General features: G+C 48.8%; 1 protein-coding gene across 2 annotated transcripts in view; it reads right to left on the reverse strand.

Annotated features, from left to right (window-relative positions):
- Window positions 1–14,791, reverse strand: part of LOC311530393 (C-type lectin domain family 2 member B-like) — a 48,439-nt gene that overhangs the window by 23,121 nt on the left and 10,527 nt on the right. The window contains exon 6 of one of the 2 annotated variants that reach the window (XR_014713988.1): window positions 13,234–14,209. Coding sequence is in view for 1 of the 2 variants with exons in the window: in XM_084646944.1 (XP_084503070.1) it covers window positions 14,071–14,209 (139 nt within the window). In the remaining variant the exon portion in view is untranslated. Of the gene's footprint in view, window positions 1–11,076; window positions 14,210–14,791 lie in introns of those variants that run through there. The other variant, XM_084646944.1, reaches the window with a different exon arrangement.

The following is a 14,791-nucleotide window of genomic DNA, read 5'->3' on the forward strand; positions in this document are numbered from 1 at the left end:
AAGTCAAGTGCAATCAAAAGGGTTCTACAGACCTCAGCTTCTCTGCCTCGAACTCACCTTGAAAGATAACTCTGTTAGATTAAAAGGCATCCGCTCTGCCTATGAGTTTGTAAGCAAATTCCTGTGGGTGGGATACGAGGGTGACAGCGACCCACAATTCCTATTGCTAGTACAGACCCATTGCCTTCTCACAAAGTGAACACTTCTCCTGGACAGCTCCACAGCTTCTTCACAGGGTGCCGGCAACTCCATAACTTTGCTGCTCGCACACCTAGCTAGTTATCAACTTCTTCTGGCCTGCACGCATGCCTGGCCTTCCCTTTCCAGTCTCAATGAGCCCAGCAAGGCCTTAACACTCTCAAACATACAGACATTTCGATTTCCACTTGAACCTGCCTCCATTTCTGGCCCTCCTTAATTATCTTCTTGGCTCCACAATGGAGACTCTCCGTCAAAGATGCAGCTCCCACGTTTTGATCTGGGAGACAACACAACACAGTGGACCCTATGCAGGAGGCATCACTAGACGCCTCAACAAAGGGCCCGTTGGGGAGTTCAGATCCCGGTCCCATTTCGCCTTAACTCCCAACTTTGTTTCTCGGTGTTGGGAGACCGCGGGAGCGAACAGAGCCTGGTTCTGCAACCGCCGAAGAAAACCCACAGCCCGGCGGCTTGTGTCTTGCCGCAGCTTCCTTCCTTAGGGAGGGTGATTTTCTTAGCCGGTTGCTGTTTAAGCTTGTCCTCAGGCAGCGCTGCCTTCCTGCTCGGCCAGCACAGCGGAGCTGCGGGTATGTCCACACTGCAATCATAGGGTTTGGTGGCCATTAATGTAGACGTAAAACATACACATGCTAATTTCAGTCTAGCTAGGGTTGGGGCAATGATGCCACAGAAGCACGGGCTGGAACCCAGGGTAAAGACCTGGGCGACTAGCCCAGTGCTGCTGCCCCTTCATTGCTTTTATCACATACCCCTACTGCAGTGTAGACGCACCCACAACAGCAGGGGGAGGCGGGAAGGGGTTTTAATCCATGTCTACAGTATGGGGACATGTCAGCAGACTACGCTGGCATAACCCCAAAGCAGACACATCCTACCGTGGGGGAAGGGGTTTCCCCATCACTGCAGGAACACTGCCTTCCCAGTGACGGTAGCGAGGGCAACTGAGCTGCGTCTACACTGGGGGTTAAGTCGGCCTAGCTACAGCATTCCGGAGCGAGTTTTAAGTTTTAAGCGTAGACCAGGTCTCAGTTACGCAACCAGGACTAAGAGGGCTATACAGGGGCCACAATAAAGAGCAAGTTAGAAAAAAGGATTATTTACCAAAAAAAAAAAAAAAAAAATCTGTCAAGCTCAATTGAGGATCTTATTGGAGCGATGTTTGGAGAGAGTCAGGCAGCCAGGCCTTGAGGGGTTTCCCCAGTCTTCGCCCTTCAGTCGCCCGGCATCGTGTCCTCCCTTCGCATCCCGTCCGGCTCGCTGCAGATCCAGTAGCACTTCGTGGAGCACCACGACGAGGTGGCAAAGCCGTCGCTCAGGTACGTGCAGTCGCCTCCTCCTCTTGCCGTAAACCTGCGACGGAGACGCCCGGGTGATTAGAGTCGGGCTGGGGCCAGGTATGGGCCCCGACAGAGGGGCCCGTCCAGTGAAACCCCTCAGGATCGCCCCCTTCCTGCATCACTCATTCCACTCGAACTCTTCCCGGCAAGAGGGGTGGGGAGGAAGAGACTAACAGGTTGATCTCCAGCAGGGTTAAGGAATGGTCGTCCGTCCACACTGGCAATGCAAGACACCTAACTCTTTTAACATAGCCGGGTTACAAGCATGGTTATTTCTGCAGCCCGGCTACGACCTCAGTGATTATCCTGCCAGATTCTTCACCAGCAGCCATTCTGCACTTGGCATTGACTCAGCATGGGCACCGGAGACTCTCTTCCCACTTTCTTCCCCTCTAGGGAGGAGGTGGAAGGGCTAAGGTCCAGATTGTGAAAGGTATTTAGGCACTGCTCCTCTGCACAGCAGTGCAAGGCCTAAGTGATTTACATGCCTAAGGCACTTTTGAAACTGAGACTTATGTTCCTAAGTTATTTAGGCTTTGAAATTCTGAGTAACGCTTAAGTACCTTTAAAATCTGGGCTTAAATCCTTACTGAACTTTTCAGGAAATACCATGGGTCTCTCATTTCCACCTAAGCTGCCCGTTAGAGGGGAAAGGCATGCAGCCCGCTGATCTGCTAGGTCAGCAATGGGGATGAACCCCAAAAGCTGGGGGGAAATGTCACAAAGGAGAAAAGTAATCAGCGTGATTTTGGAAGTAACAAATTTTTTTAAGGTTTCAGAGTAACAGCCGTGTTAGTCTGTATTCGCAAAAAGAAAAGGAGTACTTGTGGCACCTTAGAGACTAACCAATTTATTTGAGCATAAGCTTTCGTGAGCTACAGCTCACTTCATCGGATGCATATCGTGGAAACTGCAGCAGACTTTATATATACACAGAGAATATGAAACAATACCTCCTCCCACCCCACTGTCCTGCTGGTAATAGCTTATCTAAAGTGATCATCAGGTGGGCACCTGATGATCACTTTAGATAAGCTATTACCAGCAGGACAGTGGGGTGGGAGGAGGTATTGTTTCATATTCTCTGTGTATATATAAAGTCTGCTGCAGTTTCCACGATATGCATCCGATGAAGTGAGCTGTAGCTCACGAAAGCTCATGCTCTAATAAATTGGTTAGTCTCTAAGGTGCCACAAGTACTCCTTTTCTTTTTGCAAATTTTTTTAATCTGCCCGAGTTCAGCCCTTTTCCCATTTGGAACCCAACAAAGTGACTAGCTTGAAAAGGACTCACAGATTGTTGAACTGTTCGCCATTCACCCATTGCCAGGTCTGTGCCAATACTCGCTTTAGGCCAATCCAGAACTCAGAGATGCCTTTATATCGCATAATGAACTGCTTTAAAAAAAAACCCAAAAAACATTATTCATTATCGTCTGTAATGCTGTTGAAATGGTTAAGCTATTTTCAGTCACTGTTTCAAGGGGACCTGCTGCCTAAAACAAATCGCTTTCATAGAGTAGATGGTCCCTGAATCTGCAGAGAGCCTCATACATTACCGGTGAACTGCACAGTTCAGCACCACTTGTGTTAACTCTGAAACCTAATGGTGTCCAACTCAATGTTAACTATTTTGCTGCTAATTGTTTTAATAGCAACATTCAGCTAAGATGTTTACTCACTGCTGTTGGGCACAGTGGCAGGTATCTAGTGGGGTACTGGTGAGGATGTCTGATGGGGAAGTGGGGCAGATATAACTTGTCTGCAAGACTCAGACTTTAAGGCCAGAAGGGACCATCATGATCTTCTAGACCTCCAGAACCTCACCCACCCACTCCTGTAACAGACCCCTAACCCCTGGCTGAGTCACTGAAGTCCTCAAATCATGATTTAAAGACTTCAAGTTACAGAGAATCCACAATTCACTCTAGCTTAAAGCTACAAGTGGCCCATGCCCCATGCTGCAGAAAAAGGTGAACTTTCCCACAGGATTCCCCTTATCGGAGTATCTGAACACCTCACAATCTTTAGTAATAATCATAATGATAATTAATCATACCTAGCTTGTACCTGGCGCTTTTCATAAAATAGATCTCCTAGCACATTACAAAGGAGGGCAGAATCATTAGTGCCATTTCACAGAGGGGGAAACTGAGGCTGTCTGGTTGAGGCACTGGGATGCAGGCACAAGCGCAATGGTTTCTGTGTTACATCTTCCTGTTTTACAAGCTTTTGGGGCACACGGAGATCTCCGTCAGGCCTGGGTAAGACGCTCCCGGCGTCACAGCGACCTCGGCCACCTGCATTTTGCTGTGAGGCTGGGAGAACCTTCTCCAGCCCTGAAGAAGAGCTCTGTGTAGCTCAGAAGCTCATCTCTCTCCCCAGCAGAAGTTGATCCAGTAAAAGATTTCACCTCACCCACCTTGTATATCCTGGGACTGACACGGCTACAACACCACTGCTCAAATTCTGCACCGTCACATATGGGTGACTCATGTTTCCCTGTGTCTGGCTGTTCCCTGGGTGACTCTGACTCAGTGGGGATGACTGAGGAAGGCGGTAGGATGAGCACAGGATAAATACGGAGACAGTCGGCCAGGCCATGTGGTGCCAGACCCAGCCTGGTGCCTGCTTGAAACTCAGGGCATGTCTACACAGCAACTAGACACCTGGGGCTGGCCTGTGCCACCTGATTGAGGCTTTCAGGGCTGCACCATTGCTGTGTAGGCACCTGGGCTAAGCCTGGAGGCCAGGCTCCCGGACCCTACAGGTGGGAGGGTCCCAGAGCCCAAGCCCAGAAGTCGACATGGCAATGAACCAGCCCCACCGCCCAAGCCACGAGATCCCAAGTCAGCCGGCAGGAGCCAGCCACACGGTTTTCTTTGCTGTGTAGACGTACCCTCACTGTCCTCTAGGCCAGTGGCTCTCAATCTTCCCAGACGACGGTACCCCTTTCAGGAGTCTGCTTTGTCTTCCGTATGCCCCAGTTTCACTTCACCTAAAAATTACTTGCTTATAAAATCAGACATAAAAATACAAAAGCGTCACAGCCCAACGTTACTGAAAAATTGCTGACGTTCTCATTTTTTACCATAGAATTATAAAATAAATTGATTGGAATAGAAACATTGTACTTATATTTCAGTGTTTAGTACGTAGCGCAGTAAAAACAAGTCATGGCCTGTATGAAATTTTAGTTTGTTGTAAAGCTAGGCAAATACCTCGATGAGTTGACGTCCCCCCGGAAGACCTCTGCGTACCCCCAGGGGTACATACATGTACCCCTGGTTGAAAACCACTGCTCTAGGCAAGCACCGGTAATCCCGTGGGCTGTGGTACAAGAATTTACAGACTAGACTAGAGGGAGGGATTACTGGGGCCCCAGGGCAGTATGGATAGACACAGCAATACCCTGAAAACACCTCCACTGTCAGGAGAGAAAACAGATGCAGCAGCCCATGCTCCTCTCCTCAAGAAGCAGAAGAGATCAAGCAAAACCAGGGCTATGCTCCTCCCTCAAGTGGGTGGAACCGGGCACCCTGTTTTTTATTTATTACAGCTGGGGAAGAGGGGAATTCCAGGCCCCTCTCTCATGCCCAGTGGCCTGGAAATGTGCCCAGGGCGGATCTGCTCTAGGAATTTTTGGGGGGTGCGGTTCTCTGACCTGCGTCATTCAGGCAGGCAAACTAGATGGCCACAAACAGTCTAGTTATTATGGAGACACACGCCCATTGGCAGCGGGTGATACAAACTACTTCCTAGACAGCAGCACGCAGGGGAGCAGTTACTGGCTGGCGGGTCCATCCTTGGCTTTGAGCAGGGAGTGCGGTCTAATGGTTAGCGTAGTGGGTTCATCCGGGGATCTGGCCCATGGATTCCTATAGAGCTACCGCTGATTTAACCCCAAGGTGTTTGGGAGGGAATACACAGCAGCTGTCTAAATACATAAGAGACCAGCTGGGGCCCCTCCCAGCCCTGTGGTTTCCCGCCCGTCATGCTGATCACTGTTAATTTGCTACACTCTGTTCTCTTTTCAGAGTAGCAGCCGTGTTAGTCTGTATTCGCAAAAAGAACAGGAGGACGTGTGGCACCTTAGAGACGAACCAATTCATTTGAGCATAAGCTTTCGTGAGCGACAGCTCTGTTCTCTGCTACTCGATACAACGGCCCTACCCTGTGTCCAGTCAGGGGACAGTACGCTAATGATAGCCAATCACCACTCTTCTTCCAGACTAAATCGCGGGCTTTTGGTCATCTAGCTATCTAGGGGCTTGTGTTGCCTGGCTTGGAATATGGGGAGTTCAGAGCACTCCTTGTGCTCAGAGAGGGGGAGATGGCTGGGGGGGGAGGGTCATCTGCAGGGGATGCGGCACAGAAAGTGGGGGGTCTTCAAGCAGGTAAGTTGTGAACTTCCTTTGTAGCAGTGCCTTGCGGGGGCCTTGCCCTCCAGAATGGCTGGTCTGTGTTCAGGGAGGAGAAGCAAACAGTTCTGGAAGTGCTGGGCGGGGGGATGAGTCTCAGAGCTCCTAGGGGGTGCGGGTGCTGCTGTCTTTGATAATACATCCCCCAGGCTTTTCCTTGGCCTCTAAGCCTCAGTGAAAGGCGATCTCTAAACGCAGGATTTCTCATTCAGTTCATGGGCGCTTCCCTGCTGGCCAGCAAAGCAGCTTCTTAGTGAGGACCGCAACTAGAAGAAAACCTCTGCTTTTGGAGCCGCAGGGGGCACTGGGAATCAGGACTCCTGGGTTCTGTCCCTGGCTCTGGGCAGGAGGGGGAGGCAAGCAGAAGACCTGGAAAACCGTCAGGTCTGAAAAACGCTGCCCCAGCGGTGGCCTGGATTCAGGAAGCCCTTGTGGTGTGGAACTACCCCCAGAGGGCAGCCAGATCTGTGTTTAGTGGTGTCTGCTGGGAGCCCAGCTCTGCACAGCTGATCAGAAGACGGGGACCCAAGTGAGCAGAGTTACTCATGTGGCCTGGTGTTTACAGGGCTGGGAGCTCGTACAGCTGCAAATCACCCTGAAAATGGGTAAAACTGAAAGGTAGCTGCTCTCTATCCCTCCCGCCCCCGCCAACGTGGTTTCTCTGACTCGTTTTGCCTTTTCCTTTGAGCACGTGTCTCAGTTTCACCTGTCCTTGGCCACTGTTGGAGAGGGGAGTTGTAGAGAAGCTAGTGTGTGATGATCTGTCCAGCCCTGCAAATCCAGGGACAATCCACTGGATATCCGCGGATGTGGTTGTTTACTATCTTTGCGGATCAGCTGTGGATCTGGATTTTTCTATCCGTGCAAGCCTTTGACAGGGAGATTGGGTGCTGCTGTGGACACCTATAAAAGGTGTCAGAATAGCAGCCGTGTTCGTCTGTATTCGCAAAAAGAAAAGGAGGACTTGTGGCACCGTAGAGACTAACAAAAGACTTTAAAAGGTGGAGTGCGGATCGCGGGTCGGATACAAGTTAATTACAGTGCGAATCCAAATGTTTGTATCCGCTCAGGGCTCTAATGATCTGTCTCTATTTCAAGCTAGTCCAGTGTCCCTCTGAACAGCCTGCTGGTCTCCAAAGCCTGGTTCTCTTCCAGCCTGCGTGTGGGGGGATCCGTCCGGGTTTGTTTTACAATCCAGCCTATTGCAATTGTCCCTCTTCTCTTCCTTCTCCCAGCTCAGCAGTAGCAGGTCCTGTAACCGGGGACCTAGATCCAGCCATTGGGGTTGGATTCCCCATCTTTAAAATGAGATCTTCCTCTGTCTAGATTATAAGCACTTTGGGACAGGTACTGTGTGTGCGTGTCCCCCATCACTATGGGGCCCTGACTAGACCTGTATGTTCCCTTGTAATATTTGCTGTCATAAGTAAGGTTACGAGTTTGTCACAGAGGTCACAGATGCTGTGATTTTTATTTTTTTTTTTTATGAGCCCTCCATGACTTCTTGAACATTCCAGTAATTCAACCCCAGGCAGTGGGGTTTGGACATCCATCATTTATTGTTTATTGCCTGCATCCTGTCTGTGACTTTTAATAAAGATACCCATGACAGAATCGTAGCCTTAATCATACGTAAATGTGATTTTAATTGTTTTAAAGCTGTTTTATTATTGTGTTTATCTCTGTGCTTCTCTCCCCTGTCCGTCTTGTCTGTGAAAAAGTTTCTATGTAGATTGGCCTAGGGTACAGATGTGGGAACCTGCATGAAAACACCCTAAGCTTATTTTTACCAGCTTAGGTTAAAACTTCCCCAAGGTACAAACTATTTTACCTTTTGCCCTTGGACTTTATTGCTGCCACCACCAAGCGTCTAACAGATATATAACAGGGAAAGAGCCCACTTGGAAACGTCTTTCCCCGCAAAATCCTCCCCAAACTCTACACCCCCTTTCCTGGGGAAGGCTTGATAAAAATCCTAACCCATTTGCATCAGTGAACACAGACCCAAACCCTTGGATCTTAAGAACAATGAAAAAGCAATCAGGTTCTTAAAAGAAGAATTTTAATAGAAGAAAAAGTAAAAGAATCACCTCTGTAAAATCAGGATGGTAAATACCTTACAGGGTAATCAGATTCAAAACACAGAGAATCCCTCTAGGCAAAACCTTAAGTTACAAAAAGACACAAAAACAGGAATCTACATTCCATTCAGCACAGCTTATTTTATCAGCCATTTCAACAAAACTGAATCTAAGGCATCTCTAGCTAGATTACTTACTAAGTTCTAAGACTCCATTCCTTTCAGTTCCCGGCAAAAGCATCACACAGACAGAGAGAGCCTTTGTTTCTCCCCCCATTCCAGCTTTGAAAGTATCTTGTCTCCTCATTGGTCATTGTGGTCAGGTGCCAGTGAGGTTATCCTAGCTTCTTAACTCTTTACAGGTGAAAGGGTTTTTCCTCTGGCCCGGAGGGATTTTAAAGGTGTTTACCCTTCCCGTTATATTTATGACAAAAGCGGTTTTATTATTGTATTTATCTCTGTGCCTCTCTTCCCTGTCCCTCTTGTCTGTGAAAAAGTGTCTATGTAGATTGGCAAAGAGTCCTGTGGCACCGTATGGACTAACAGACGTATTGGAGCATAAGCTTTTTCGTGGGTGAATACCCACTTCCTCAGATGCATGCATGCTTATGCTCCAAGATGTCTGTTAGTCTATAAGGGGCCACAGGACAATTGCCGCTTTTACAGATCCAGACTAACACGGCTACCCCTCTGATCTCTGTAGGTTGTAAGCTATGCAGCCAAGAGAGTGTGTCTCATTTATCTTTGCACCGGGGGGGGCACTGATCTCTGCTGAAGACTTGGTGTGACTGCAACACATGTAATAATAAATCACAGCTGTCTGAATTTTTTTAACCCATGGGGAACCTTCCTGGCTTCTTCAGAAGCTCCAACGTGCTGTGGAGTGAGCATTGGCTTTAGCTCTCCGGGGTCTCAAATGCAAACCTCTCCCCTAGGTTCGCTCTGCAACCCCCCCCCACCCCCAGGGCAGAATATTGGACTAGCCTTGCTGGGCTCGTGTCCTAACGCCCAATATCTTTCATCACCATTTAGCAGAAGGAGAGCAAATGTCTCCTGGCCGCTAGGTGTCAATATTACACGCTTTTAGTCTGTGAGTCTCCTCTGGCTGCTATTGGAAAGCAAGTCCTAACAGCGGGGTGTACAGTGCCTTAAACTTAGTTCACACCCTCCATCCGCAGCGTTAGAAGCCCAGGGCTGCCCTAGCACGAGCATGCCCCACTGCCATTCCCTCTATGGGGAGCCTCACGCCAGGACCAAATGCAGTTTGTGTTATAGCATGTCCTTACAAGAGCGCCCCCTTGTGAGGCCCTCAGCCTCAGCGGCCCAGCTGGGCTTCTCCCCCCATCCTCCACCACTGACTGGGTTGCAGAGACCTCGCTCTCTAGCTGGGCCTCTTACCGAACTTCTCCCCTTTCTGGGGCACCCCACGCCCAAAGCAGCCAGAAGTAACAGAAATTTAACCTCTTCTGTGGGAAATCGAGTTCAGCCTCAGATCTGCTCTCTCTGCCTGCAGGTGAGCAAGGCTCTTCCTTTTAATCATCTCCCTCTGGCTGTCTCAGTTTGGATTGAGTGGGCCTTCATTAGCCTTTTTCTACCTCTTCTGCCCCAGTGCAGTCCCCGGAGGCTAGGAAATCCGCATCAAACTTATTACACTGCAGGGATTCAAATAACCTCTGGCGTAAATCTATCCATCAATTAATTAGCTCAGTTGATGCGTTAATCTTTTGCACCACGCTGCTGACCTCAGTAGGGTCACACTGGGGATGGGGATGGTCCCAGATCAGTCGTGTGTTTCTCTTACACCCACATCTGGGGGAGCTGGACTGCCAGGAAGCTGGTGAAGAGAAGAGAGACAGAAAGCCCTGGGACTGATGGATCACGGTATCTGGCTTCTGTGCATGGCTGCCAGATGATCGTCCGACATCAGCACATCTCTCTGTGGATCCCAGTGTTGGAGCCCCCCAAGCAAGGGAGCAAACCCCACTGCAGACAGACTGAGCTGGGGCCTACATCCAGGCAGGAAACTGCAGCACTGTCTTTCCCCTACCAGCTGTTCTTTACACAGGAAGGGTGGGCTGCACCCAGAGTTAAGCAACCAGAGAACACCGGCCAATCAGCGCTGGCTCGAAGGCGAGCAGATGGAAAACGGGCTTCCCACACATCAGCAAAGGCTGACCCGCAGGAAGCTGGCTTTATCTCAGCTGCCGTGTGACAGTGCGTGGTAATGCAGATATGATCAATCTGATGAAGGGTGTGAAACAGCTGCCATATGAGCAGAGGGTAAAAAGCCTGGGGCTGGAAAAGAGACGACTAAGATGGGAGAGGATGGAAGTCTATAAGATCATGAGCAGTGTGGAGAAAGTCAATGAGGAAGCGTTATTTACCCTTTCACATAAGAACCAGAGCTCTCCCAATGAAATTAATAGGCAGCAGATTTAAAACAAACAAAAGGAAGTATTTTTACACACAGGAAACAGTCAACCTGTGGAACTCCTTGCCAGAGGATGTTGTGAAGGCCAAAAGTATAACTGAGTTCAAAAAGAACTAGATAAGTTCATGGAAGATAGGTCCATCCATGTCTATTAGCCAGGACGGTCAGGGATGCAACCCCATGCTCTGGATGTCGGGTGTGGAAGGAGAATCAGATTCATAGTGAAATGTGCAGTGGTGATGTTAAGTGTATTTGCCAGAGGGAAGCTGTCCTGATCTAAATGGCATTAACAGATCCCCTATTTGATTAAGGGAAACACAGGACTAAGGTTCGGGCTTAGGGTAAAGTTCTCAAAGGTGGAGGGCCTGCAAAAACGCCACCCTCCACTCTGTCAGTGCTGGGACGCTTTAGAAATACACAAGAGAAACAGCGCCCCCCATGGGGCATGTGCACGCACAGAATGAACTTGTCCGCATGCAAACACACGTATGAATGGAAACCTCGCAGAGCTGCACTTCGCAGGCGCAGATGTGAAAGTATGACTGAGAGGACAGATCTTCTTGAACACAGGCATCTGAGTGTTGAATAATTATTTTAATTACAAGTACAAGTAGTCACAGAGCTAGGCACATTAAATCTGTACAATAATCCCTGTATTGAGTTTGTATCGCTGATTGGTATATTAGCTTCCCCCCTATTTTAATGCTTGCAGTGGGTATTTCCATACTGGGATCGCCTGGAAGAGCCACCCAGCAAGGCTCAAATCCACCTTGATCCTCCCAACCCTGGTCTCTAAACAGCAGATCAGGGCGCTCTGAAATAAACCTAGACAACATTGCAGCATCTTCTCCAGCCCAGCAGATGGCACTGGGTCAGGGGAAAAAATAAAAATAAACCAATACATAAGAGGAGACCAACAACAATAAAGACTAGAGCTAGCTGGAAAAGCAGCATTTTGCCTTACAAAAGTTTTCACAAGGAAAAAAATATCCCCTTTCAAACATCCTAATGGAACAATTTAAGTGCAAAACTTCTTTCCCCACTTACATGTTTTTATTCATTCCCAATTTCTTCCACTTTGGAGACAGTGAGTGAGAAAGGGTTTGTATGGGTCTGTGAAGGGGGTAGTTTTTTAAGGTCGAGTAGCAGCCGTGTTAGTCTGTATTTGCAAAAAGAACAGGAGTCCTTGTGGCACCTTAGAGACTAACCAATTTATCTGAGCAATAGTCTCTAAGGTACCACAAGGACTCCTGTAGTTTTTTTAAGGAACACCTTCACTTTGAAAGGTTAATTGAACACAAAGCATTACTTTCGGAAACGCTCTTACTCGTTTCCGCCTGGCAAAAGTTGGAAGGCAGCCAGAAAGTGGAGAGAAGAATGAAAAAAAACTCCACAGTTCAAGACATTTACAAAATTCTGGAAAAGTTGGGCTTCCCCCTGAAATGGTTTTGATAATAAATTGAAAGAAAAAAAAAACAACTTCAGAAAACGTAAAAGATGAACTCACTGAAAATGAAGTTTCATCCATTCATGTTCAACAAAGACATTTTCTGACAAACTTTTCGTTAGAAAATACTCCATTGTCTCTAAGTGAGAAGGAGGGGAGACAGATTAAACAAAACAAGAGGTACCCCCCAGCCTGAAACTTTATGAGCAATGACTATGAGCAAATTACAACAGAAGGAAAAATAAGGTGCTTTTTTCTTTTACAGTTAGCTTATAGGAATGACTAAGTCATATCAAACTTCATAAAACAAAAGTAGTGAACAGCAAATTGTTAAAGAGGTGAACACTCCATGGCATCACCCGATTAATTTTCATGAGTTGTGAGACTTTCCACATTTCAATTATTTAGATTCAGCCTCCCATGGTTTGAACAGATGATGCAGCTACAAAATACCCAAACTAGGGGAAAATACACATCTTGTCCTCCACAAAAGTACTCTTAACTTGGCTTGCAAAGGAGTCCAAGGGGAATTAAACTCTTAAGCAACACTTAAAAAATGAACCTTGCAGCATCTAAAAACTCTACGTCTTAGGGTTTGACCACGTTGACCTTTGTACTTATCTAAGGCCACGTCTACACTGGCAAAACAAAGCGCTCTAACTTCCTGGCTCAGGGGTGTGAAAAAACACTGCCCCCCCCCCCCCCCGAATGCAGCAAGTTTGAGTGCTTTAAAGCGCCAGTGTGGACAGGCTCAGAGTGCCGGGAGCCGCGCTTCCAGCTTCTCTGCCTGGAACTCGTAAAGAGGCCTCAATTAAAGTAAAAGGCATTTGCTCTGCCTAGGAGTTTGCAGGCAAATTCCTGTCGCTGGAACGCACTGGTGACGCATTGCTACTACAGAGTACAAAACCGGCTGCCTTCTCACGAGGGCAGACGCCGCTCCTCGGCATCTCCGCAGCCGCCTCTCTACCTGCTCTGCTAGCTCATCTCGCTAGTTATCAACTTCTGGCACGCATGCCTGGCCTTCCCTTTCCAGTCTCAATAAGCCCAGCAAGGCCCTAACACTCTCAAACATGCAGACATTTCGATTTCCATTTGAACCTGCCTCTCATTTCTGGCCCTCCTTAATTATCTTCTTGGCTCCACAACGGAGACTCTCCATCAAAGATGGAACAACTACGTTTTGATCCGGGAGACAACACACCCCAGTCGACCCTATGCAGGAGGTAGCTCTGAATGAGCATCAACAAAGGGCCTTTTGGTGAGTTCAGATCCCGGTCCCATTTAGCTTTAACTTACAACTTTGTTGCTCGGTGTCGGGAGACAGCATGAGCGAATGGAGCCTGGCTCTGCAACCGCCGAAGAAAACCCACAGCCTGGCTGCTTGTGTCTTGCCGCAGCTTCCTTCCCTTGGGAGGATGTTGTGTTTCACATCTCTGCTTGCTGTGGATTTTCTTACCCTGTTGCTATTTAAGATTGTTTCGATTGTGCTGCCTCCCCGCCCAGCCGGCCCAGCAGAGCTGCGGGTACGTCTACATTGCAAGCACAGGGTCTGGCTGCAATTAATGTAGACGTACACAAGCTAATTTTAATCTAGCTAGCACTGGAGCAATGATGCCGCAGCTGCGCAGGCTGGAACCCTGGGTAAAGACTTGGGTGGGTAGCGTAACCCCCACGTACCCTCATTGAGGTGTAGACACCCCCTGACAGACAGCAGCAGTGGAAGCTGGGAAGGGGTTTTATCCGTATCTACGGTATGGGGACATGGCGGCGGACTACGCTGGCATAGCCCCAGAGCATAGATATCTCCTACCATGGGAGAAGAGGGTTTTCCGTCACTGTAAGAACTCTGCCTTCCCAAGTGACGGTAGCGAGGGCAACTTAGCTGCGACTACACTGGGGGTTACGTCGGCCTAACTACAGCATTCAGGAGTGAGTTTTAAGCTTTAAGTGTAGACCAGGTTTTAGTACACAACCAGGAAGGAGAGGATTATACAGGGGCCACAACACAGAGAAAATCAAAAGAGAGGCTTATTAAAAAAAAAAACAACTGTCAAGCTCTATCAAGGATCTTCTTGAGCGATGTTTGGAGTGTAAGGCAGCTGGGTCTGGAGGCGTTTCCCCAAGCTTCGCCCTTCAGTCCCCTGGCATCGCGTCCTCCCTTCGCATCCCGTCGGGTTCGCTGCAGATCCAGTAGCGTTTCGTGGAGCACCACGACGAAGTGGCAAAGCCGTCGCTCAGGTATGCGCAGTCGCCTTCTCCTCTTACTGTAAACCTGCGAAGGAGATGCCCTGGTGATTAGAGTCTGGCAGGGGCCGGGCATGTGCCCCATCGGACGGGCCCATCCAGTGAAACCCCTCAGGATCGCCCCCTTCCTGCATCACTCATTCCACTCGAACTCTTCCTGGCAAGAAGGGTGGGGAGGAAGAGACTAAAATGCTGATCTCCAGTAGGGTTAAGGAACTATCTTTTGTCCACACTGGCAATGCAAGACACTTTTTAACGTAGCTGGGTCACAAACGTGGTTATTTCTGCAGCATAGCTACGACCTCAGGGATTGTCCTGCCAGATTCCTCATCAGCAGCCACTGGCATTAACTCAGCATGGGCACTGGAGACTCTCTTCCTACTGTTTTTTGCTAGGGAGGAGGAGGAAGGGCTAAGCTCCAGAAAGTTATTTAGTTATTTATACTGCTCCTCTGCTCAACATTGCGAGGCCCAAGTGACTTAGGAGCAGGTGCAGTGGCAGATTAGCCACTGGGCCAATGAGGCCATTGCCTAGGGGTCCCTGCAAATTGAGGCACCCCTGTGCCCTGCCCCACCTGCCCAACGTTCGTGCCAGGGAGCAGGGTCAGGGT

The sequence above is a fragment of the Lepidochelys olivacea genome (assembly GCF_965140295.1).
Source record: "Lepidochelys olivacea isolate rLepOli2 genome assembly, chromosome: 14".
NCBI lineage: Eukaryota > Metazoa > Chordata > Testudines > Cheloniidae > Lepidochelys > Lepidochelys olivacea.